Source organism: Macaca mulatta, chromosome 1 (genome assembly GCF_049350105.2).
Source record: "Macaca mulatta isolate MMU2019108-1 chromosome 1, T2T-MMU8v2.0, whole genome shotgun sequence".
NCBI classification, from domain to species: Eukaryota; Metazoa; Chordata; class Mammalia; order Primates; family Cercopithecidae; genus Macaca; species Macaca mulatta.
In genome coordinates, this window is record NC_133406.1 from 203,244,586 (window position 1) to 203,264,131 (window position 19,546).

Sequence of the window (19,546 nt, forward strand, 5' to 3'; positions counted from 1 at the left end):
AGCTCAACGGATCTGTTTTCTTTCGCTCAGCCAAAATCACAGAATGAAGGCGGTGAAGAGCGAACGGGAGCGAGGGAGCCGGCGAAGACACCGGGACGGGGACATGGTGCTGCCGGCGGGGGTGGTGGTGAAGCAGGAGCGTCTCAGCCCAGAAGTCGCACCTCCCGCCCACCGCCGTCCGGACCACTCCGGCGGTAGCCCGTCTCCGCCGACCAGCGAGCCGGGCCGCCCGGGCCACCGCGGGAACCGAGCCCGAGGAGTTAGCCGGTAAGTGGGGGAGCAGCCCAGGATGGACGTTGGGTTGGGCTCATTCAGAAAGGCGGGCAGGGCTAGCATCCGAAACAGGTTTTGAATGCTGGGCGCAGCAGCCCGGACTTAATCCTGAGGGACTGTTGAGAGTGATCCAGTCGTGCTTGTGTTATGCTTGCTCTGTCACTTGCCTTATAGCTCGGTGTTCAACGCCTAATGACACACCGGCAGGATCCCACTCCTTCATTCTTGTGTCCCCAGCACTTCGAAGAGTGTAGCCCAACAGATAGCACTGATAATCTGTTAAATTGGAATGAGATTTTCCCCATCCCGCCCACAAATGGAGTGTGGGCCTTGTCTTTCCAGTTACCTGCCAGAAAGGTTTTCACATCGAGGTCTAGGCGAGCTACCTAACAGAAACTGGAAAAATAAAAATAAAAAAAGTTACTTCTTGCTAGACTCATTTATTTATGCATTCATTCACCATAGTTTTACTGAGTGCCTATTTTAAGTGTGAAAGACTGCCCTAGGTATTGGGGCTGCAAGGGCGATTCAGTTAGATGATCTTCACCAGTGCCAAATTGGCCGTGCTCTAACCCTGAGACAGATGATTAAAAAAAAAAAAAAGTTTCAATAACAAGTATTATTGATAGGTTATAACAGTAATGTGATAGAGATTGGAGAGAAGAGGGAGGAGGCCTCTTTAAAGAGGTGCCATTTGAGTCCAGACCTGAGTGATAGGAATGATTCAACCTCTTAAAGATCCAGGCAGAGGAAACAACATCTGCAAAGAACTTGAAGTAGAATGAATTATGATTGAAATGGGAAAAAGCCAGTGTCGGTGGAGTATAGTGGTCAAGAAGGTGGGTGGTAGGAATGAGATGGCATAGGGAGGAAGTAGAACCACAGGATGGAGGGATTGTTCCTGATGCTAGGGGTGTTGGTAGTGAGGGATAAAGAATCAAGGGTGACTTCCGGATGGTGATGCCAGTTAGCAAGATGGCAAGGAGTAGGAGAGGAAAGGTTTTTGAAGGGTTGGAAATTAAGAGTTTTGTTACCTAAGTGAGAAGGTTCAGTAGACAGTTGTCTATGTGAGTATGGAATGCAAGGGAGACGTTAGAGCTAGGAAAATGAACCTCGTGACTCCTTTAATGTGATTGGCAGATACCTTCACAAAAGCAGTGTTTGTGTTAGTAGGTAAGCCTGATACTGGAAGCTAATTTTTATGGGGGAAGGGAAATTGCGATAAAATCCTGTGTACCATGCTCTGTATAGGTCCCCACCCAAAAAGAAAAACAAGTCCTCAGGGAGAAGAAGCAAGTCTCCTCGGAGTAAGAGAAACCGAAGTCCTCACTACTCAACAGTCAAAGTGAAGCAGGTAAGTGGATTGGGGTGTTTTGATGTTGGGTCCAAATTGAGAGCCTTTTCCTATCACAGCTAAAGAGGGCTGTGTGTGTGTGTATTGTGTGTGTGCGCGTGTGTGCACGCACACTCGCCTACATCTCTACCTGTACCTCCAATGGGCTTTTCTGAAAACTGGGTGTATTTCTTTTTTCTGCTTGTTTGCTTAAATTAAACTTTTTATTTTGAGATTATTATTGGTTCACATATGGTTGTCAGAAATAATTCAGGGAGATATACTCTTCCTGGTTTCTCCCAGTGGTAGCATCTATTCATAATAGAACTGTGGTACAATATCATCATCAGAATATTGACATCGATATAGTCAAGATAACATTTCCTTCACCACAAGGAATACCTCATGTTGTCCTTTTGTAGCCACACACACTTATCTCCCACTTTTATCCTTCCTTAACTTCTGTCAACTTCTAATCTGTTCTTCATTTCTATAATTCTGTCATTTCAAGAATGTTATGTAAGTGGAATCATACAGTATGTAACCTTTAGGATTGTCTTTTCTCACTCAGCAGAATCCTTTGGAGATTGATTCAGGTTGCAGCTCTCAGTAGTTTGTTCTATTTCATTGCTGAGTGGTATCCATATGGCATGGATTTAGCCACTTACTCATTAAAGAACATCTGGGTTGTTTCCATTTTTTGGCTATTACACATAAAGCTGCTATATACACATTTGTGTACGGGTTTTTATGTGAACATAAGAGTTCATTTCTCTGGAGTGCAATTGCTGGATTGTACGGTAGTTGCAGGTTTAATTCTTTTAAGAAATTGCCAGACTGTTTTCCAGAGTGGCTGTATTAGTTTCCTAGGGCCACCATAATGAAATACCATAGAGTAGGTGGCTTAAACAACAGAAATTCATTTTCCTGTAGTTCTGGGGCTAAAAGTCAAAAATTAGGGTGTTAGCAGGTTTGGATTCTCCTGAAAAAAATCCTCTTTCCTTGGCTTGCAGATGGCTACCTCTTTGCTGTATCCTTAAATGATCTTTTTTCTGTCCTGGTGTCTTTTCTCAGCCATATTGGATTAGGGCCCTGCCCTCATTTTTTAACTTAATCAGCTCTTTAAAGACCTTATCTCCAAAAACAGTTATTAATACATTCTGAGGTACTTGGGTTTGGTACTTTAACTTGCTAATTTTGGAGAGTACAGTTTAGTCCGTAACAGTGGCTGTACCATTTTATATTCCCACCAGCAATGTATGAATGATCCAGTTTCCCTGTATCTTTATCAGCATTTCAAGTTATCACTTTATTTTAACCATTCTGATAGGTGTGTAGTAGTATTTCATTGTGATTTTAATTTGCATTTTCCTTTTTTTTTTTTTTTTTTTTTTTTGAGACGGAGTCTTGCTCCGTCACCAAGGCTGGCTTTGTGTGTGTGTGTGTGTGTGACCTGGACTGGAGTACAATGGCGTGATCTTGGCTCACTGAAATCTCCCCTTCCCGGGTTCAAGTGATTCTCCTGCCTCAGCCTCCCGAGTAGCTGGGATTACAGGTGCCCACCACCACGTCCAGCTAATTTTTTGTATTTTTAGTACAGATAGGGTTTCACTATGTTGGCCAGGCTGGTCTCGAACTTCTGACCTCGTGATCTGCCCGCCTCAGCCTCCCGAAGTGCTGGGATTACAAGCGTGAGCCACCACACCCAGCCTTGGACGTCTTTTCATGTGCTTATTTGCCATCTGTATGTATCTTCTCAGGTGCAATGTCTCATGTCTTTTGCCTGCTTTTTTTTCTTTTTTTTCTTTTGTTTTTCTGAGATGGAGTTTCACTCTTGTTGTCCAGGCTGGAGTGCAATGGCGTGATCTCAGCTCATTTCAGCCTCAGCCTCCCAGGTTCAAGGGATTCTCCTGCCTCAGCCTCCCAAGTAGCTGGGATTACAGGCTCCTGCCACCATGCCTGGCTAATTTTTGTATTTTTAGTAGAGATGGGGTTTCGTCATGTTGACCAGGCTGGTCTTGAACTCTTGACCTCAGGTAATCCACTCACCTCAGCCTCCCGAAGTGCTGGATTACAGCCTTTGCTGTAATCCCAGTATGAGCCACTGCGCCCAACTGTCTTTTGCCTGTTTTCTAATAGTATTATTTGCTTTTTTACTGTTTAGTTTTTAAGAATTCTTTTTATATTGTAGATACTAGTCCTTTTGGGGTATGTGGTTTACAAGTATTTTTTTCCCAGTCTGTAGCTTGTCTACATTTTCTTAACAGGGTTTATCTCAGAACAAAAGTTTTTTTTAATTTCAAAGAAGTCCAGCTTATCTGTTTTTCCTTTTATGGATTGTGCTTTTGATGTCATGGCTAAGAACTTTTTGCCTAGCCCTAGATCTCCGAATTTTCTTCTAAATTTTTTTTCTTAAAAGTCCATGATCTGTTTTCAGTTTCTTTTTAGAGTTTTGTTTTTGTTTTTGTTTTGCCTATGAATGTCCACAAACATCAACACCATTTGTTGAAAAGACCATCTTTCCTCCACTGAATTACTTTTGCTCTTTTGTCAAAAATCAGTTGGGCATATTTGTATAGGTCTATTTCTGGGATGTCTGTTCGGTTCCATTTGTCAGTGTCTGTCATTCTTCCAATACCACACAATCTTGATTACTATAGCTATATAATAAGTCTTGAAATTGTATGGACTGATTTCTCCTGTTTTATTCTTCTTTGTAAAAATTGGTTTAGCTATTCAACTTCTTTTGTCATCCATAAAAGTTTTAGAACAATCTTATCTCTATTTTTAAAAAGTCTGGGCAGGTCACAGTGGCTCATGCCTGTAATCCCAATACTTTGGGAGGCTGAGGTGGGCAGATGACTTGAGCTCAGGAGCTCCAGACCAGCCTGGGCAACATGGTGAAACCCATCTTTACAAAAAATGCAAAAATTAGCTGGGTGTGATGCCATGCCTGTAGTCCCAGCTACTCAGGAGGCTGAGGTGGGAGGATTACTTGAGCCTAGGAGGTTGAGGCTGCAGTGAACAGTGATCATACCACCACACTCCAGCCTGGGCGACAGAGTGAGATCCAAAAGAAAAATCTTGCTAGGATTTTGATAGGATTTGTGTTAAACTGGTGTTTGGGGGCAATAATTGACTTTTTACTATGTTAAATCTTCTAATCCATGAACATTGTGTGTTTCCCCTTTTATATAGATCATCTTTGATATATTTTATCAGTCGTAGTTTTCAGCATATAAATCTTATATATATTTCTTTGTGGAATGATTATAAAGGGTATTTTAAATGGGTGTCCACATGTTCATTGCTACTATATAGAAATATAATTCATTTTTGTGTGTTTATCTTAATCCTGTATCCTTGCTGAACTAATTTATTCTAGGTTTTTTTTGTTTTAGATTACTTGGGATTTTCTACATAGACAATCATATCTACAAATAGGGACAGTTTTATTTCTTCCTTTACAATCTGTGTGCATTTTATTTCCTTTTGTTGTTTGCATTAGTCCGTTTTCATGCTGTTGATAAAGACATACCCGAAACTGGGCAATTTACAAAAGAAAGGTTTAATGGACTTACAGTTCCACATGGCTGGAGAGGCCTCACAACCATGGCAGGAAGCAAGGAGGAGCAAATCACACAGAGATGGGGGCAGGCAAAGAGAGATAAAAGAGTAATGAGAACAGACACTCTTGCCTTATTCTCAATTTTGAGGAATGATAATTCAATCATCTTTTTTTTTTTTTTTTTGAGATGGAGTCTTGTTCTGTTGCCCAGGCTTGAGTGGCGCAATCTCTGCTCACTGTAGCCTCTGCCTCCTGGGTTCGAGGATTCTCCTGCCTCGGCCTCCCAAGTAACTGGGATTAGAGTCTGGGCCAGTCACAGTGGCTCACGCCTATAATCCCAGCACTTTGGGAGGCCAAGGCGAGTGGATCATCTAAGGTCAGGAGACCAGCCTGGCCAACATGGTGAAACCTCATCTCTACTAAAAATACAAAAATTAGCCAGGTGTGGTGGTGGGCGCCTGTAGTCTCAGCTACTTGGGAGGCTGAGGCAGGAGAATCGCTTGAACCTGGGAGGTGGAGATTACAGTGAGCCAAGATTGCACCACTGCACTCCAGCCTGGGTAACAGAGCAAGACTCTGTTTTAAAAACAAATTTTGAAAGACAAATATAAAACAGTATAGCAACTACTTATATAGCATTTACATTGTATTAGGTATTATAAATAACCTAGCAATGATTAAAAGTATACAGGAGGATGGCCGGGCACGGTGGCTCACGCCTGTAATCCCAGCACTTTGGGAGGCCAGGGTGGGCGGATCACAAGGTCAGGAGATCGAGACCATCCTGGCTAACATGGTGAAACCCTGTCTCTACTAAAAATACAAAAAATTAGCCGGGTGTGATGGCGGGCGCTTGTGGTCCCAGCTACTTAGAAGGCTGAGGCAGTATAATGGCGTGAACCCGGCAGGCGGAGCTTGCAGTGAGCCGAGATGGCGCCACTGCACTCCAGCCTGGGTGACAGAGCAAGACTCCGTCTCAAAAAAAAATATATATATATACACACACACACAGAGGAGGATATTCACCAATTTCTATATAAGGAACTTCAGCATCCTGAGATATCTTTTTCAGTTTTGTTTTGTTTTTTGATATCTTTTTTATCCACTGGGGATCCTGGAACCAATCTCCTGAGGATACTGAATGATTACTTTATTCTTTTCTCGACCTCTGAACCACCATTTTTGTGGGTTGGTTTTTTTTTTTGTTTTTGTTTTTATTTTGTTTTGTTTTTTTGGTGAAGTGTCACTCTGTTGCCCAGGCTGGAGTACAGTAGTGTGCTCTCGGCTCACTGCAAGCTCTGCCTCCTGGATTTGAGTGATTCTCGTGCCTCAGCCTCCCCAGTAGCTAGGATTACAGGCACGTGCTACCATGCCTGGCTAATTTTTATATTTTTAGTAGAGACAGGGTTTCACCATGTTGGTCAGGCTGGTCTCAAACTCCTGACCTCAAGTGATCCGCCCGCCTCAGCCTCCCAAAGTGCTGGGATTACAGATGTGAACCACCGTGTCCAACTGAACCACCATTTTCGAAACAAATGTATTCATTACATGCTCATGGTAATAATACAGAGGTATGTAAAATATGAAATGAGAGTATGGTTTACTTCTCTCATCCCCAAAATTGCACCACCTCCTCAACCGAAAAACCTCCACCTCACTGGCCAGAGGTAATCACTATGATATAGACTCTCTGTCCATTATCACATGGCCTTCTCCCATGAATCTCTCTGTCTCTTTTCTTCCAAGGTCACCAGTCACATGGGATTAATGACCTACATTACTCCAGTATGACCTTAATTTATTACATCTGCAGTGACCCTCTTTCTAAATGAGAGGGGAGATAAACATTTGAGAGTCATCTGCATATAGATGTATGTAAAGTATTAGGATTAGATGAAATTACTAAGGAAATGACTGTAGATAGAAGAACAACCAACAAAGGACTGAATCCAGGGGTGATCCAGTGTGAAGAAATTGCAGTGACATCAGCAAAGGAGACTGGAAAGAAAGAGAAGCAAGAGAATCTGGTAACTTGAAGCCATTAGAAGGAAATGTGTTGAGGATACAGTGATTAACTCTGTTAGATGCTGCTGATAGTTAAGTGAAATGAAGACTGAGAATTGGCCACTGGATTTAGCAATGTGGAGGTCATTGGTGATCTTGACCAGCCATTTTACTGGAATAATAAGGGTGAGACCTGATTGGAGGGGTTCAAGGGAAGACAGAGGAGAGGAATTGGGAACTGAATTTTTAAAAAAAAACTATTTTCTTTTCTCTTTTCTTTTCTTTCTTTTCTTTTGAGACAGAGTCTCACTCCATCACCCAGGCTGGAGTGCAGAGGTATAATCTCGGCTCCCTGCAGCCTCCACCTCTGGGGTTCAAGTGATTCTTCTGCTCCAGCCTCCCAAGTAGCTGGGACTACAGGCACATGCCACCACATCCAGCTCATTGTTGTATTTTTAGTAGAGACGGGATTTCACCATGTTGGCCAGGCTGGTCTTGAACCCCTGACCTCAAGCAATCCACCCATCTCAGCCTCCCAAAGTGCTAGAATTACAGACATAAGCCACCACACCTGGCCATTTTGACTTCTTACAGTGACTCTTAATCAGGGATAAAGGACATGATAAGATTAGTCCTGGTGAACTCAAGGCAGATAGCGGTGGCAAGCTTGTAAATGTTTTAGAGTAGGGAGGGTGGTTGTCTGAGGCTCTCTCTTGATGCATGTCTTTGCTAGGCTAGGAAGTCTAGAAAAACTTGAGTCCCACTCTGAGCAAGCAGGCCCTCACTTGAGCCCTGTGTATGGCAGGGAGCAGGGGAGGAGGTCTTAGTCCCAGTGCTTCCACTTTTAGGGTATTGTGAATAATGCTGCAATGAACATGGGTGCTCAAGTATCTATTTGAGACCCTGCTTTCATTTGTTTGGGATATATAAACAGAAGTGGGATTGCTGGATCATATGGCAATTCTGTTTTTTAATTTTTTGTGGAACTACTGTACCGTTTTCCACACTAACTGTACCATTTTACATTTTCCCACCAGCAGTGTACAAGGGTTTTGATTTTTCCACATCTTTGCCAATACTTGTTATTTTCAGTTTTTTTATGGTAGCCATCCTAATGGTTGTGAAGTCACCAAGAAAAATTTTTACTTTTTAATTTTATTTTTATTATTATTTTTAGAGATGGCGGGGGGGGTCTCACTGTGTTGCCCAGGCTGGTCTCGAACTCCTGGACTCAAGTGATCCACCTGCCTCGGCCTTCCAAAGTGCTGGGATTATAGGTGTGAGGCACTGTGTCCTACCTGCCTAATCATTTTTATTATTATTATGTATTTTTTTAATTAGGGGCCATGCTAATTTTTGTATCATTCTCATTTTCTGCCTAATCATTTTGGAAGTCTCTTGCTGCTCTCTCTTTTAAAATTTTTAACCTTAATTATCTGCAAACATTTTTGTATGTTACCTAGTCCATAGCAATAAGTTTTTTTTTTATTTTTTTGGTGGGAGATACCAAATGTATTTATTTGAAGGAATGGTACAAATCAAATAACTTAAGTGGGTGTTTTGGTACAATTTATAGAAAAGGCAAAGGAGACCCCAACATGCATGCACTGCCTTGGTGACCAGGAAGTCACCCCATGGCTATGGGGAAATTAGCCTAAGGCTTAGCTTTCATTATCACTGTCTCCCGGGGTGTACTTGTCAAAGAGATATTCTGCCAAGCCAGATTTGGGTGCCCCCATCTTGCGCAAGTTGGTCACGTGGTCACCCAATTCTTTGATGGATTTTACCTGCTCATTCAGGTAATGTGTCTCAGTGAAGTCACACAAATGGAGGTCATTTTGTTGGTGGCCAGTTTGTGCAGTTCCAGTAGTGACTGATTCCCATGTTTTTCCAAATGTAATGCACACCCCATTGCATTCAGCCCGCTCTCCCAGTCATCATGGTCTGGTTTCTTGATATCCTGAAGGAAGATTTGGCCATCTCTTTGGCTCTGCATCTTCATTAGTTTCTCGGCATGTTCCATCTCCTCATGAGACTGGTGAAGAAAGTACTTGGCAAAATTCTTCAAAGCCACATCATCATGGTCAAAGTAGTAAGACATGACAGGTAGATGTAGGAGGCGTAGAACTCCAGGTTGATCTGGCGGTTGATGGTGGTAGTTCTGGCTCACCTGCGAGGGGGACGCAGTCGTGGTGGCAGTGGCTGCGTGGCAGTGACTGCATGGCGCTGGACTGGCGACGGGGGCCTTGGGACCGTCAGAGGGCCCAGTGAGGAGGTGACAGAGGGCTAGCTATGGGCGGCCAGCCGGGGTGGGGGACAAGAGCCCGGTTCCGTCCAAGCACTGTTGAACCAGGAAACCCCGGCGACTCTCCGCAAAGAATGTCTCATTTTTTCTTTTTAAAATAAAAAAAAAATAATAAAATTTTGTACATGAATGAAGTCCTTGGGGATCTACATCTATAAGACTTGTTTCTTTTTTTTTTTGAGATGGAGTCTCTGTCATCCAGGCTGGAGTCCATGGCACAGTCTCGGCTCACTGCAACCTCTGCCCTCCGAGTTCAAGCGATTCTCCTGCCTCAGCCTCCCAAGTAGCTGGGATTACAGGCGCCCGCCACCGCGCCTGGTTAATTTTTTGTATTTTTAGTAGAGACGGGATTTCACCATCTTGGCCAGGCTGGTCTTGAACTCCTGACCTCATGATCCACCCGCCTCGGCCTCCCAAAATGCTGGGATTACAGGCGTGAGCCACTTTGCCCGGCCTCTTGTTTCTTTTTTTTTTTTTTTTTTTTTTGAGATGGAGTCTTGCTTTGTCGTTCAGGCTACAATGCAGTGGCGCCATCTCTGCTCACTGCAACCTTCACTTCCTGGGTTCAAGCGATTCTCCTGCCTCAGCCTCCCAAGTAGCTGGGATTACAGGCATGCACTACCACACCTGGCTAATTTTTGTATTTTTAGTAGAGACGGGGTTTCACAATGTTGGCCAGGCTGGGCTCGAACTCCTGACCGACCTCAAGTGATCTGCCCCCCTTGCTCTCCCAAAGTGCTGGGATTACAGGCGTGAGCCACCATGCCCACCCTATAAGACTTGTTTCTGCTGCCTCTCATGCTCAGTGGCTTGTTTCCATTTCCTTGTGTGTGTCTAGTATTCTTTAGTATTTGAGCCCATGCTTAGAGCTCAAATCTGTTTTTTTTTCTTACCCCACTTTGGAGATTTTTTTCTCATTGGAGATTTTGCCTTGCTTATTGACAGCCCAACAATACATTAAAAATTTAATAAGTATCTAGTTAAATTATAGTGGGAACATCTCTCCAAGTATTTCATCTGCCAAGTCTATATATAGAAATATCTGGTCTTATTGTGAAACTTGCCCCTTCTCTTTTTTCCTCTCTCATTTAACAATATATTAGATATCTTTCTATGTCATGATCTCTTTCTTTTTCATGGCTGGGAAGTATTCCTTTGTATGAATAGATAATAATTTAACCATTCTACCGTTGCAGGACATTAAGTTGTTTCCAGTTTTTTTATTATGAAATTACAGTAAACACATTGATATGTATGTGTTTGTGCGTTTCTGCTAGTATTTCTGTAGGATTGATTTCTATAAGTGGCATTAGTGGTTGATGAGATTTTGATTAAATACTGTCAAATTGACCTAAATAGGCTATGCTAGTTTATACCTGTACCAGCAGTGACTGAAAATACCCATTTTCCTGTGCCTTCCTTTTTGACTGTAGATATTATTGATCTTTTTAATTTTACTAATTCAAGGAGAGAAAATTCATGTTTCTTTTAGAATTTGATGCATTGGTTATTAGGTTAAGCATATCTTCATGCATTTATTGGACATGTATTTCTTTTTTCTTTTTTTTTTTTTTTTTTTTTGAGACAGGGTCTCTGTAGCCCAGGCTGGACTGCAGTGGTATGATCATAGCTCACTTCAGCCTCGACCTCCTGGGCTCAAGTGATCCTCCCACCTCAAATTCTAGAATAGCTGTAATTTTAGATTACAGGTGCATGCTGTCATGCCTGGCTGATTTTTGTATTTTTTGTAGAAGTGGGGTTTTGCCGTGTTGCTCAGGCTGGTCTAAACTCCTGAGCTTAAGCAATTCTCCTGCCGTGGCTTCCCAAAGTGCTGGGATTACAGGCGTCACCCACTGTGCTCGGCCCTTGGACATTTATTTCTTCTGAAAATTGTTCATTTTTCTTTCCTTTTTTATTTTTGAGACAGAGTCTTGCTCTGTCATCCAGGCTGGAGTACAGTGGTGGAATCTCAGCTCACTGCAACCTCTGCCTCCTAGGTTCAAGCAATCCTCCCACCTTAGCCTTCTGAGGAACTGGAACTACAGGCATGCACCACTGTGCCCAGCTGATTTGTGTATTTTTAGTAGAGACGGGGTTTCACCATGTTGCCCAGGCTAGTCTCAAACTCCTGGGCTCAAGCGATCCATTGCCTTGGCCTCCCAAAGTGCTGGGATTACAAGTGTGAGCCACTGGCACCTGGCCATTTGTCAGTTTCTCTGTTGAATTGTTTCTTATTGATATAGTAATATACAGTAGTCCCCCCTTATCTGTGGTTTCACTTTCTACATCTGAAAATATTAAATGGAAAACTCCAGAAAAAAACAACTCATAAAGTTTAAATTGGTCACTATCCTGAGTCATTTGGTGTAAACTTGTGCTGTCCCACCAGGAACATGAATCCTTCCTTTGTCTGGTGTATCTGTGCTGTATGCGCTACCTGCCTGTCCGTCACTTAGTTGTCATCCTGGTTATCAGATAACTGTTGCAGTTTGCAGTGCTTGGATTCAAGTACCTTTATTTTATTTAGTAGTGGCCCCAAAGTGCAATAGCAGTGATTTTGGCAATTAGGAAGGCTAAAGAGAAGCTGTAAAGTGCTTCCTAAACGAAAAGATGAAAGTTCTCAACTTAAAAAAAACTTTTCAAATCCTATATTGAAGTTGCTAAGATCAATAGTAAGAATGAATCTTCTATTGTGAAATTGTGGGGAAGGAAAAAGAAATTCATGCTAGTTTTGCTGTTGTATTTCATACTGTAAAAGTTACAGCCACAGTTCATAAGTGCTTAGTTAAGATGGAAAAGGCATTAAATTTATGGGTGGAAGATGTGAACAGAAATGTGTTACGTTTGATGGCAGTCAGGTTCAGTACTATCCGTGGTTTCAGCCGTCCACCATACTTAGAATGTATCCCCCTAGGACTACTGTCTGGTTTGTGTTGCAGACATTTTCTACCAGGCTGATTTTTTTTCTTCTTTTCTTTTTTTTGAGAAGGAGTTTCACTCTTGTTGCCCAGGCTGGAGTGCAATGGCGCGATCTCGGCTTACTGCAACCTCTGCCTCCCAGGTTCGAGCGATTCTCCTGCCTCAGCCTCCTGAGTAGCTGGGATTACAGGCATGTGCCACCACAGCCGGCTAATTTTGTATTTTTAGAAGAGATGGAGTTTCACCATGTTGGTCAGGCTGATCTGGAACTCCTGACCTCAGGTGATCCGCCTGTCTCGGCCTCCCAAAGTGCTGGGATTATAGGCATGAGCCACCGTGCCTGGCCTAGGCTGATTTTCAATGCTGTCATTTTCAAGAAATCATGGTATGTTTCTCCATTTCTTCAGATCTTTAAAAAGCCTCTATTTTAATGAATTTTTACAGATTTCTTCTTATATGTCTTTCATGTTTCTTAAGTTTATTCCTAGGTATTGAATTTTTTTTTAACTGTGGAAGTAGGATTTAAAAACTGTTATATTTTCATTTTTGGCATGAGAGAAAGCTAGCTTCTTTCTTTACATATCTTGTACCTGACTACTTAACTCTTAGTTCTATTTTCTGTATATTCTTCCCTGTAAGTTTTCCCATAGTTACCTTTGTTGTGAAAAGGAGGAAATTATTTTTCTTTCTCCTTTCTGGACTAAATAGTCTCTTGTTTTTAGGGCTCTGGACCTGGGCTTGTGCTATTAGGGCTATGGTTGAATAGCAGCATGGGATATCATTTTTGTGGCCTTGCAAGGGAACATAACCACCAGACATAATCTTATTTCTGTGGGAAATGTTGTTCTAAATGCCAAACTCCAAATTACAAAAGACCTTTTGAATATACCTCATTCAAAAAGAACAAGATTTGGGCTGTCTTTAGATTGTGCACTGTGTTAAAATTACAGAATCTGTTTGAATTTCAGGAGCGTGAGGATCATCCCCGGAGAGGACGGGAGGATCGGCAGCACAGGGAACCATCAGAACAGGAACACAGGAGAGCTAGGAAAAGTGACCGGTACAGACACCGGGGCCATTCCCACCAAAGGAGAACGTCTAACGAGAGACCTGGGAGTGGGCAGGGTCAGGGACGGGAGCGAGACACTCAGAACCTGCAGGCTCAGGAAGAAGAGCGGGAGTTTTATAATGCCAGGCGACGGGAGCATCGCCAGAGGAATGACATTGGTGGTGGCGGTAGTGAGTCTCAGGAGTTGGTTCCTCGGCCTGGTGGCAACAACAAAGAAAAAGAGGTGCCTGCTAAAGAAAAACCAAGCTATGAACTTTCTGGGGCACTTCTTGAGGACACCAACACTTTCCGGGGTGTAGTCATTAAATATAGTGAGCCCCCAGAAGCACGTATTCCAAAAAAACGGTGGCGTCTCTACCCATTTAAAAATGATGAGGTGCTTCCAGTCATGTACATACATCGACAGAGTGCGTATCTACTGGGTCGACACCGCCGCATTGCAGACATTCCTATCGATCACCCATCTTGTTCAAAGCAGCATGCGGTCTTTCAATATCGGTAAGTAACATGGAGGAAGAAACTCTAATGTGAGCAGAAACAATTGCTCAGTTAGTTAGGATTACTAAGATTTTTGTTCATACATATACAGAAGAATCCCATACCCCTCATATCTAAAGAGTATTGTTAATCTAACTTCCCTTTAAATAATTGTTTACATATTTATAAGAACATTATACTTTTAATCTATTTTTTGTTTTTTTGTGACAAGGTCTCACTCGGTCACCCAGTCTAGAGTGCAGTGGAGCAAAGACAGCTCACTCCAGCAACCTCTTGGGCTCAAATGATTGTCTCCCACCTTGGCCTCCTGAGTAACTGGGACCATAGGCATGTGCCTCTGTGCTCTACTAATTTTGAAACTGGTTCTTGATAGCTTGCGTGGGACATCTGTGATGATTCTCACAACAATCCTGTGAGAAGGATAGGACCGGTTTTTGGTTTTTTGTTTTTGTGAGACGGAGTCTCCTTCTGTGCCCAGGCTGGAGTGCAGTGGCGTGATCTCAGCTCACTGCAACCTCTGCCTCCTGCGTTCAAGCGATTCGCCTGCCTCAGGCTACCGAGCAGCTAGGAATACAGGCGCACGCTGCCACACCCAGGGAATTTTTGTATTTTTAGTAGAGACAGGGTTTCATTGTATTGGTCAGTCTGGTGTCGAACTCCTGACCTCGTGATCCACCCGCCTCGGCCTTCCAAATTGCTGAGATTATAGGTGTGAGCCACTGCGCCTGGCCCATTTTTTGTTGTTGTTGTTGGTTGTTGTTTTGTTTTGTTTTAACATGGTCTCCTGACTTTGAATGGACAAGTATTTATATCCCCATTTGACAGATGAGAAAACTGAAGCCCAGCAAAACCAAGTGACTTGCCTAACAAATGATCACTATAGTACAGTGGTCCCCAGCCTTTTTGGCACCAAGGACCGGTTTCATGGAAGACAGTTTTTCCATGGAACCAGGGACATGGTTTCAGGATTCAAGTGCATTACATTTATTGTGCACTTTATTTTCTTTTTTTTTTTTTTTTTTTTTTTTTGAGACGGAGTCTCGCTCTGTCGCCCAGGCTGGAGTGCAGTGGCGCGATCTCGGCTCACTGCAAGCTCCGCCTCCCGGGTTCACGCCATTCTCCTGCCTCAGCCTCCCGAGTAGCTGGGACTACAGGCGCCCACAACCGCGCCCGGCTAATTTTTTGTATTTTTAGTAGAGACGGGGTTTCACCGTGGTCTCGATCTCCTGACCTTGTGATCCGCCCGCCTCGGCCTCCCAAAGTGCTGGGATTACAGGCGTGAGCCACCGCGCCCGGCCTATTTTCTAATATTATCTCATTGTAATATATAATGTAATAATTATACAACTCACCATAATCTAGAATCAGTGGAAGCCCTGAGCTTGTTTTCCTGCAACTCGATGGTCTCATCTGGGGGTGATGGGAGACAGCGACAGATCAGGCATTAGATTCTCCTAAGGAGCACGCAACCTAGATCCCACTTGTGCACAGTTCACAATAGGGTTCACGCTCCTATGAGACTAATGGCACCGCTGATCTGACAGGAGGCGGAGCTCAGGCAATAATAATACGAGTGATGGGGAGCAGCTGAAAATACAGATGAAGTTTGGCTTGCTTGCCTGTCTGCCCACTGCTCACCTCTTGCTGTGCGGCCTGGTTCCTAACAGGCCACGGACTAGTACCAGTCCATGGTCCAGGAGCTGGGGACTCCTGCCATAGTAGAACTCTGGCTCAAATATAGCTCCCTTGACTCTGAAGTCCAGGTCCACTGTTTTTTCCCATTTGGACAGGAACTGAAATATATTGAAATATAGGTTAAAGAAACATTGATTATAAACAACAGAAAAAAATGTATTTTCTTAACCACAGCAAGAGACTTTGGATTCTGCATTTCCACCTTTTGATCTTCCATGGATTCTCCCCACCCTCCAGTAACCCATTCTCACCTTTTCTACTAAATATATTTAAACTTCCAATTTCCCTTCCCAGGGCCATGCTTTCCCCTTGATTTCTTTGATTCCCTAGAATTTTAACTTGAATTATGCTCAAGTCAGGTTATTTACATCATCTAGGCTGTCTTAGCAAAGAGCTTCAGAGAGGATGGATGATCTGAGGCAGAAGTTTGCTCATAGGTTTCTCCTTTTTCTCTGCTAGGCTTGTGGAATATACCCGTGCTGATGGCACGGTTGGCCGAAGAGTGAAGCCCTACATCATTGACCTTGGCTCAGGCAATGGAACCTTCTTAAACAACAAACGTATTGAGCCACAGAGATACTATGAACTAAAAGAAAAGGATGTACTCAAATTTGGATTCAGTAGCAGAGAATATGTCTTGCTCCATGAGTCGTCGGACACTTCGGAAATAGACAGGAAAGATGATGAGGATGAGGAGGAGGAGGAGGAAGTATCTGACAGCTAACAAACTAAGAACCCAAACTATTGAGACACGTTTTCCTTGTTGGAAGGCTTTGATTGACTCAGAGAGCACTATGGTGGTGGGTCCAACACTATCATGCTCTCTGTAATGCCTCTTACTGCCTTAAGTCTTTCCCCTGTTGCTGACCAGATTGTGTTACCATTTGAATACACTGACTAATGTTTGTTAAACTTTTTCTGTGGCACCTTGGCCACATGCCTGCAGGCATTTGTTTTCGGAACAGTCTCACCAATTACAACACACCGTGTTTTAGTAGAAGCGTTGTGGTTTTAGTTGGTGCTTTCAGAACTGCTGCCTAGGAAACTATAAACCCTTGGTTAAGGGTAAATCATGGCTTGTTCTCTTTGTACAGTTAACTTTATTTATATAGGTATTAAGCTTTGTGGACCAGGTGTTTTTCTTTTGGGGTGAACCCCTGAGCAGAGAATCTTACTAGGCTTTGGTTATCACCAAAACAACCTCCAGTATATACCAAAGCTTTGACCTGGTTGAGCTCTTGAGCTTAGAAGTTGATTTTGCACTTAGTCTTTTGGGGGTGGGAATGTACTGCAGTCAGTAAACGTTATTGACTGTTTAACTTAAACAGATGCTTTATGGCACCTGCTCAAGCCCGTGACTGTACAGAAGGATCCTGGTTGCTACCAGTGGGTGCTGATTCAGCATCACAAGTGACTGAAATTGGCCGTGGATCTGTTCTTTCTGAAAGAATTCCTGATTTCTCCATGGAGCATGTACACAACAGTTTGGATCATATTAACTGTACTTCAGTTTTGCATTTTTATTCAAATGTTATCTCCTTTTTTTTTCTTTGAGAAATAAACTGTCACTGATGTGGCAGGTTCTTTATTCTAATAACGTGTATATGTCTAAAGCAGGTTGTGTTGTTTACATTGTTTCTACACATTTCATCCTTTAAAAATTGTTCAGAGAGGCTGTATTTACCATCCCAAGGTTGGAAAGCAGGGGAATTTCCCAGTTTCCTAGTTTTCCACCAGAGGAATATGTGTAAGTAGCAAAGTATTCGCTGCTTACATATAGTGTATATGTATGTATATATGTAAATTGTGTGTTAAAGAGCTGATACTGATTTTCATATGACAATGTTAGGCAAAGGCCTCCCTGCATTTGTAGAGCAGGTGTTCATTTATATGTATTTTTGGGATAAAAAAATAAAATTTGTAAATATAGCCCCATTTCAAAGAGTAATGCTTTCCTAGCTTAGAGGACCTTGTGTTCATAAGTCTGTTTGCTGCTAATGGAGCCTTCTGTCAGTACTTTTGAGATAAAAATAGGTAGCTGTTTTAGAGTGTTGTGGGGAAGGTTATATTGTTGGCCTCCAAGTCAGTAGAATAGCAGACGGTGACACACAGGTGGGTTGTGGGGAAAGGTGGTGAAGCAGCTCAATCAGTGTTACTACTAATTGTTCCTCTTGGGTTGAGACTTAGGATGCTATTAAATTTGATTGTTTTCATACCCATGTGTGCTCAGGGCTAAAGGTTGGCTAGTGGGAGGGGTAGCTGACTAATGTTCATTCAGAAGAAGTTAAAAGATCCTTTGAAAAGTGAACACTTAATAAGGTCATTAGATGAAACGTAAGTTGGGCCGGGTACAGCACGGTGGCTAATGCCTGTAATCCCAACACTTTGGAAGGCTGAGGTGGGCGGAGTGTAAGACCAGCCTGGCCAACATGGTGAAACCCCATCTCTACTAAAAACACAAAAATTAGCTGGGCATTGTGGCACATGCCTGTAATCCCAGCCACTCAGGAGGCTGAGGCAGGAGAATCGCTTGGACCCGGGAGGCGGAGGTTGCATTGAGCCAAGATCATGCCACTGCACTCCAGCCTGGGTGACAGCGAGACTCTGGCTCAGAAAAAAAAAAAAAGGTAAGCTGAAGGATGTGTTCTATTGGCCACTACAACTCCAATTTTTTCATTTTGATATGTGCCGTAGATCATATATATGTGCTTATCTGAAGTAGGTTTGTTTGGATGAACTTTTCTCTTGATCCAGACTCACCATTTTCTCTTGAGGATTTAAGCACTAATCTGGTATCTTACTGTAGGGCCTCCTTGTTCAGTTTGTGCTGCAGTAGCATTGCTTTGTGGTATCCTTGAGTTTTGCTACAAACTTCATCCTGGTGGGCACTGTGATAGATGACCACCTTGCCTACATTTTTCAGTAAGAAGACTTAATTATTTAGTCAGTTTTTGTCAGTGGAGGAATGACGTCCTGGATTGAGAAATTCTTTATGCCACATATCTGAGAAAGTGTTTTTTTGGTTTTGTGGGGTTTTTTTTGTTCGGATGGCGTCTCACTCTGCCACCCAGACTGGAGTGCAGTGGCATGATCTTGGCTCACTGCAACCTCCACCTCCCAGTTTCAAACGATTGTCTTGCCTCAGCCTCCCAAGTAGCTGAGACTATAGGCACCTGTCACCAAGCCCGGCTAATTTATATATATATATAATTTTTATTTATTTATTTTTTTTTTAAGTAGAGATGGGGTTTCACCATATTGGCCAGGCAGCTCTCGAGCTCCTGACCTTGTGATCCGCTCTTCTCAGCCTTCCAAAGTGCTGGAATTACTTTGGCCCGGCCTGAGAAGGTGTTTTGGCCCGGCCTGAGAAGGTGTTGTTTTGTTTTTTTTTTTTTTGGTCTCGTTTTCCCTTACCCCTTTCTTTGAAGAAAGGGTGTCAAAAGGCATTACCTACCTCTAAAGCCAGATACCACCAGCAGACTTCTTAAAGTGGATATAATCCTAAAGCTTTCTTCTTCAATTAAAATTCATTCTGTTTAGAAGTTCACGTTCATCTTAGCTATTTGGAACTTCTTCATTCTCTATCTTTTCCCCCACAGTGGCTGGGCTTGTCTGCAAATCATTGTGTCAAAATCAAACTATTTTCAAAACAGCCCTTTGCTTCTGAGCCCCTCCCCTAAGTCCTCTGTCGGGGTCCACAGTTCTGCAGAGGTATGGGACAGAATCTTCAGATTTTACCCCTTGAGTCTCTTCCTAATCATATCCTGGTTCCCTCATTCTAACATTGACAAAGGATGACTCATTAAGTGCAACTGGTGATGTAACTTTCAAATACTTTTATTGTGTATGTCAGGTTGATTATCATTTGAAACAGTGCACACA

General features: G+C 42.9%; 1 protein-coding gene and 1 pseudogene across 1 annotated transcript; one reads left to right on the plus strand and one right to left on the minus strand.

Moving 5' to 3' along the window:
* SNIP1 (Smad nuclear interacting protein 1) lies at window positions 1–17,595 on the plus strand. The gene is given in 4 exon segments (NM_001257457.1): window positions 1–267; window positions 1,525–1,627; window positions 13,371–13,969; window positions 16,124–17,595. Coding segments are annotated over 4 exon segments (1,191 nt in total). The 5' UTR covers window positions 1–43; the 3' UTR covers window positions 16,389–17,595.
* On the minus strand, window positions 8,692–9,830 carry LOC100429944 (ferritin heavy chain pseudogene; annotated as a pseudogene).
* Window positions 17,596–19,546: the final 1,951 nt, after the last annotated feature.